The 7,258-nt window shown below is 37.8% G+C and overlaps 2 protein-coding genes across 2 annotated transcripts; both read left to right on the forward strand.

Annotated features, from left to right (window-relative positions):
• The first annotated feature begins 1,050 nt into the window (after positions 1 to 1,050).
• On the forward strand, positions 1,051 to 3,260 carry LOC105962429 (subtilisin-like protease). Its single transcript, XM_012986737.2, is given in 2 exon segments — positions 1,051 to 2,234; positions 2,236 to 3,260. Coding segments are annotated over 2 exon segments (2,175 nt in total). The 3' UTR covers positions 3,227 to 3,260.
• Positions 3,261 to 4,644: 1,384 nt separating this feature from the next.
• LOC148770483 (uncharacterized) lies at positions 4,645 to 5,154 on the forward strand. The gene has a single exon (XM_088818326.1). The coding sequence runs from the start codon at positions 4,645 to 4,647 to the stop codon at positions 5,152 to 5,154; it is 510 nt and encodes a 169-aa protein (XP_088674452.1).
• Positions 5,155 to 7,258: the final 2,104 nt, after the last annotated feature.

The raw sequence follows: 7,258 nt of genomic DNA on the forward strand, positions 1-7,258 counted from the left end.
ATTATAATTTGTTTTGTATTTTTAATTAATAAAACAAAATTAGTGTCTTTTTTTACTTCATTTTTTTGTCTTGGGCTAATTAATAGATCTCTCATTTCAATTAATTAATTTTTTGATAAAATATAATTAAGTACTTGTAATTTTTTTTTTCTATCAAAGTACTCAAACCTCAATTTTTATTTTTTTTTGCCTTTAAGAATTAATGAGTTCGATTAAGAAAGTATCATCAATGACAATAGTATGTTATCACTAAAAAAAATATGGTTTTGGTGACAATAAATAACTTGTCACTAAAGAAAAGTGGTCATTGGTGACAAGTTATATTTTATCACTAAATAGAAGTTATCATTAATGACAACTTATATGTTGTCAATAAAATAAAGTATTATTAGTGATAATAAGCATGTTGTCATTAAAGATAAATAACTATTAGTGATAAAAATGTATATTTTGTCACTTAATATAGTTGTCTAGTGATGAAATTCATCTTGTCACATACTTTGTTGTCACAAATTAATATTTTTCTTGTAGCGGTGGACCAATGTGCATTTAAGTCTCATGTAATGGGCATTTTTGCCATTCTCCCTGAAATACAATTAGGGAGTAATTTATGTTATAATTATTATGAAAATCCTTGTGATTGTGTTTTAAATAATTACTAATCTTGATTCAAATTATATTCATGTAATATAATAAAATATTTGACATAGTGTATTTCATTCAAATTCATACGTTTGACTCTAGTATTGAAACTACTTGCCTTAATATATAGGTGCAGAAGGAATTCATGTATAATCAAAATTGGAGATCAGATATTATTACGCTAATTTATTGGAAGAAATTCATGAATGGAAACAAATAAAATAATATTTTAGGGTTTGACTCGGAAACTTTATTGGAGTAATTGTATTGTAATCTCGTCCAAATTAGAAATTATACAATATTTCCACAATCTTCAAATTCTTCTCACCATCAACGTATACATATACATATTTATCTATACATATATATATATGTATAGATGCATCTTCAAGAATCATTCCATCAAATATGGGTTTCATCATCACTTCATTTATAGGTCTCATCTGCATACTCAATTTCCATCAATTTCTCAAAGCAGAAAAGCTCGATGTATACATCGTCCATGTCGATCCTTCACATTCCGACGATCTCGATACGTTTTACGATTCGTTCTTGCCGACGATTACCAATGTAGCTGCCGGCTCAACCAATAGTACTACCGACCGGCCGAGAATACTGCACCGCTACCGCCACGTGTTTTCCGGTTTCGCCGCCAAATTATCCGCAGCCGATGTCGAAGTAATGCGGCTGAAGAAGGGTTTCGTCTCGGCCCGGCCCGAAAGGGTGTTGCGTCTGCTCACCACGCGTTCTCCCAGTTTCTTGGGGTTGAACCAAAACACGGGTTTATGGAAAAACTCCAACTACGGCAAGGGCATCATCATCGGCATGGTGGATCTCGGAGTCGAGCCCAGCCACCCGTCCTTCGCCGACGCAGGGATGCCGCCGCCGCCTGCGAAATGGAAGGGCGAGTGTCAGTTCCGCGCCGGCAAGGGGGCATGCAACAATAAGCTGATCGGAGCTAGATTCCTCGTCCCTGAAATTTCGCCACCGACCGACATAGAAGGCCACGGCACACACACCTCCAGCACCGCCGCCGGGAACTTCGTCGCGGGCGCCGAGTTCTTCGGCAACGCCAACGGCACTGCCTCTGGAATCGCGCCGCTAGCTCACCTGGCGGTGTACCAAGCGTGCGAAAACACGACCAGCTGCCCGGAGAGTGCTATCGGCGCCGCCATTGATGCCGCCATTGACGACGGCGTCGACATACTCTCGATGTCCCTCGGAGGGCAGCTTCACCCCCGCTTCGCCGACGATGTTCTCGCGGTCGGCGCTTACAGGGCCATGGAGAGGGGTATTATCGTCAGCGCCGCTGCCGGTAATGCCGGCGGGTCCAGTAGTGTGACTAACGAGGCCCCGTGGTTTATGACAGTCGGAGCCAGCACCACCGACCGGAGAATAACCGTCACCGCGGTTCTCGGAAACGGCGAGCAAATAGACGGAGAAACCGGCAAGGGTTTCCCCTCTATCGAAAAGTTAGAACTTGTTTACCCTCGAAGTCGCGGCGGAAATAGAGCTTGTCTTGGCCAGTTGGACCCCAATATTAGAGGAAAGATAGTTGTGTGCCAAAATGGTCTTCTAGTTGACGGAATCGGGTCCGGAATATGAAGGTGACACCACTTACGATGATCCGAACGTTCTTCCAGCAATGCAAGTCGGTTATGTAGATGGCCTCAAGATAATCGAATATTTGGATTCGACTCCAAATGCCACGGCCGCAATGTTGTTTAAAGGAGCTGTTATAGGTAACAATCAGGCTCCAGTTGTGGCTGAGTTTTCCTCAAGGGGTCCTAGTCGGGTCACTCCAGGTATTTTGAAGCCGGATATTATTGGTCCTGGAGTTAACATTCTTGCAGCCTGGCCCGTTTCTGTCGAAAACCCAACCAACCCAAAGTCCAGATGGTACATAATCTCGGGTACGTCAATGTCGTGCCCGCATCTCAGTGGGGTCGCAGCATTGCTCAAAAGCGCGCATCCTGATTGGTCGCCTGCAGCCATCAAGTCAGCAATCATGACCACTGCGGATCAAGTGAACATCAAAGGCAATCCGATCGAGGATGAACAATTGCATACCGCCGATGTCTTTTCTATTGGTTCGGGCCATGTTAATCCTACACGGGCAAATGATCCGGGCTTGGTTTATGATATCTCGCCAGATGATTATATCCCTTATTTGTGTGGCTTGAACTACACGAACCAAGAAGTCGGCATCATTGTTGGGCGTAAGGTGGATTGCGCGAAAGTTAAAAGCATTCCCGAGGCTCAATTGAATTATCCCTCGTTTTCGATTGTACTAACGGGACCGACTAATCAATTTTTCACGACTACGAGAACATTAACAAACGTCGGTAAGCCTAATTCATCGTATCACGTTGAGATTGGTTCGACGGCTGACGGTGTTTTCGTGGAAGTGAAACCTGAGGTACTCTTCTTTCAAAAGTTGGGCGATAAACTGAGCTACAATGTAACGTTCACCGTATTAAGAAGTACCAAAAAGGTGACGAATACTACTACTCAAAGTCAAGGATTTATTACGTGGACTTCTGCCGACTACTCTGTTAGAAGTCCCATAGCATTAGTAATTTAATTTTAATTATTTTTAATTATGAATTTTTCGGAGATGGATGACATTTTTCTTAATAAAAATTGTTGGAATTTTCATAATTTTCAATAATTAATATTGAGTAATATTAATTAAATTATGTAAAGATTAATTTCATTTATTTACTTGATCATAATCATGAAGTAAAGTGAATGAAAATTGTGTTGAGTAAATGGTTAAAGTTCAAAAAGATGTGCGCTCGATGTGATCGAGTGATATGACTAGTTTGGGTTTAGATGTTCACAAATATTACTTTTGGGGACATTTAGTAGTTAGTCAAATTATTTGAACCAAAATCCAAATAATAAAATACTTGGCCCAAACCAAATTAATTAATTGGTCCATGACCAATTAATTTTCCTACGTTTTTTGAACTCGGTAAAAAGAACAGACACATCTCTCTGCTTCTTCTCCAAACCATTGCATCCCTCTGAATGGATCTCTACAACCTATAAATAAAGGCACAATCTGGCCAATTCTGAACTGAATTTAATCGGCAATTACAATTACGAGATAGTTCTTCATATTTTTCTTTCTTTTCGTCAAAGTTCCGTTCTTTGTTCAAGTTCGCCGTGGGTCGAATATTCGTGCAAATATTCGACAACCGATCGTTGTACCCTGGGAGACTACCGGGAAGAGACTGTGCACCGTTGACAGCCCGGAAATATTGTCTTAAGGGAATTATTTTGGCAAGCCTCGATCATTCTTGTGGTTTTCACAAGTCCTCTTTTCGACAAACAAGTAAGTATTTTTAATTTACGCAGATTGTTATATATATATATACCAACAATCTTAAGACAATATTAAATTTCAATTTGTTAACTTCTGCGTAGTTTATATCTGTTTGTTCAAACTTTTGTAAAAAAATTTGAATCTGTGTTTTTACTTTTAAATCAACATCTATTATTAAAGTACACGTATGTGTTTATATACCTGCACATTCAAACAATTCACGGTGTTAAATTATGAATACATATGCGGTTCTGCCTTCCTTCAACGTTTTGCAAAAGTTTTTATCAAGTAATTTTTAATTTGAAATCTGCTATTAAAATTTTGATTTAATAATATGTTTTTGTTCTTTTGCGAAGAGTTGTGCCTATAATTACAAATTTTATTATGTATATATAAGAACTGTTGATTCAGTGTGGAAGTGGTATTATTATTCAATTGGTATTTCTTATTCAAATGTTAGGTGTAAATCTATTATGTTTATTAAACAAATATTATTCTATTACTGTTATTTGAGAGATTAAGATATATAATATTTAATTACTTATATTTTTAAGTACAGAATATTTGGATCAGAATATACTTTTGACTCGAATTATTCTTAAATTATTTTGGCTTTCGAGTTTAAAATTCTTTTCGTTTAAACATTTTATGTGAATTTGAAAATTGTGTAGATGGCTTCAATTAATGATGCCGCTCCTAAGGTTGTCGGCGCGGCCGAAAAACCAAACAAGTTCATGGGCACGGACTTTGCTACTTGGAAGAACAAAATGTTCTTCTACCTTACTACCATGAATTTGGTTAAGTTTCTCAATGAGGAGGCACCTAAGGCGAAGGAAGGAGAAACTCCCGAAAATAAGAAGGAAGTCTTCCAAGCCATTGATGCGTGGAGTCACTCTAATTTCCTAAGCCGTAACTACATCTTGAATTGCTTGGACGAACCATTGTACAAAGTTTATAGTCCTATAAAGACTGCTAAACTTTTGTGGGATAGATTGTCCAAGAAATACAAGTCTGAAGATGCGGGATATAGGAAATTCATAGTAGACAAATTCCAATTTTATCGAATGGTCGACAGCAAAACTGTGAGTGAGCAATTGAATGAACTCAAACTCATGATCTACGATATTCTCGCCGAGGGTCATGAGGTGAGTGAATCTTATCAAGTTGCTTCCATAATTTGAAAGCTTCCACCGAGTTGGACGGAGTTCAAACACTACCTAAGGCACAAGAAATCGGTTGCCAAATGGACGATGGAGGAACTCATAGCAAGGCTCAAGACCGAGGAGGATAATAAAATTACCGACAAGGGTGGTCAATTCGTGGCTAAGGCACACGTGGTGGAGAGCTCGAAGCAGAGCAACAAGCGAAAGGGTCTTACGTTTAACAAATGACCAAATAACAAGAAGAAAAGGTTCACCAGAGCGTGCTTTGTTTGTGGAAAGAATGGACACCTTGCGAAGGATTGCCGCCACCGCAAAGAAAACAACAAAAATGAAGCAAATGTCACCATGGACTTAGCTACCTCCGAGAACGACAACATGCACCTTTCGGCAGTCGTAACAGAGGCCTACCTATTGAGCGATACTCGAGGATGGTAGGTAGACACCGGGGCAACTCGTCACATTTGATATGACAAGAGCATGTTCTCCTCCTATAAAAAGTTGGAACAAGAACAAAAGCTCTTCATGGAAAATGATGCTTATTCGGTTGTTGAAGGACAAGGACAAGTGATCCTAAAATTCACTTCCGGAAAAGAAGTTACCTTGAACGATGTGCTACACGTCCCGGATATTAGGAAGAACTTAATCAGTGGTTCTATCCTAACCAAGAAAGGTTTCAAGTTGGCTTTTGAGTCGGAAAAATTTGTGCTAACCAAATGAGGGTTCTACGTCGGAAAAGGGTACCTATGTGACGGTCTCTTTAAGGCGAAGGTAGCCGTTATCGGCAAGAACTAAGCTACTACATTTATATTAATAATCTTTAGTTTATATGGTTTATTTGTATTTTGTGATAAGAGTTGTAAGAACTTATTATGTTGGAAAATGTCGTGTGTAAAACAAGGTTTTATTATACAAGTTTTTTACTAGTATATTTTTTCAAAATTGCCCTACGTTTTACAAGTCTGTATGAATTTTAAAATTATTAAATCATATAAATATTTTATTCTTTCTTTTCAAACAATATTGTTTTCAATCCAATGAGTTGGTTAAATTTGGGCATAATGAATATTTGTTTATACTTCAAATAAGCACTCATGAGGGGTGCTTGATTTCTCTGTTTTCAAACTTTTGTAAGTTAGTTCTTGATTTAAACGGGGCAATATGATTATGTCCAATCATAGTGTGAGTATTTTCTCAATAAAAATTAAATTTCTTAAAATTTTGAGTTTAATAAAAAGGTAGCAAATGCGTATTTGTGAAATACAAAATAAGAAGATAACTTCTTAAATCCGATAGAGCGGATAATATGAGTAACTTATTTGTGTGCATGGAAAAATCATTGCACCCTATTCACATCGAATGGGGTAGTCAAATGGAAAATCATGATTTAAAGACACGATTAAACTTGAGTTTATCCGAACAACTTGTGGGGGAAACTCCTTGTGTGTCTAATGACATATTAAATCGAGTTTCACACAAGATGAACATTCCTTATGAGTAATGGAAATATATATGATTGAGCTATAAATATCTCAAAATGTGGGGGTATTTGACTAGCAATTTACTTACATACTTAGTTGACATTCATAAAAAGTATCTATTGAATTATGAGTTCAATACATCCTGTTTAGCAGAAAGACGGGTATTCCTTGCTCATTATCAGACAATCACTTATTCACAAACTTCGTGTGGGACTAATACTTTGCATTTCATGTCCTTGGGGATATAGCGAAGCAATATAATTAGATATTTGATTTAAAAAATAATCAACTAACAAATTGCTCTCATACTTTACTATAGTCAGTCTCGACATATTCGTTGTAGACATATAACGTGATACATTTACTCTCTAATGGAATAAATTTCCATTGATTTTGAGAAATCCTAAGATAACCTAGCGGATCCAATTAATAAAGGTTTATCTAGCGAGAGAGTTTAATGTGCATCGAGGGGAATAAGTTTAAAGCCTAAATAACTAAGTTACCTTATACGGAAACCTAACTTGGCGACTGGAGATCCCACGGACCAAGTTCAATAGGACAACCAGTTCTGTGTAACTTAAAATGAAGCACTTAGGAGTTTTAACTCCACTTTATTCCTATGATGCAATAAGTGCAACCTACGA

Source organism: Erythranthe guttata, chromosome 5, assembly GCF_056151865.1.
Source record: "Erythranthe guttata isolate IM_541 chromosome 5, IM_541, whole genome shotgun sequence".
NCBI classification, from domain to species: domain Eukaryota; kingdom Viridiplantae; phylum Streptophyta; class Magnoliopsida; order Lamiales; family Phrymaceae; genus Erythranthe; species Erythranthe guttata.

Bases quoted from the DNA above. Each gene is read 5' to 3' on its own strand.
- LOC148770483 (XM_088818326.1), top strand. From the start codon at position 4,645: ATGGCTTCAATTAATGATGCCGCTCCTAAGGTTGTCGGCGCGGCCGAA.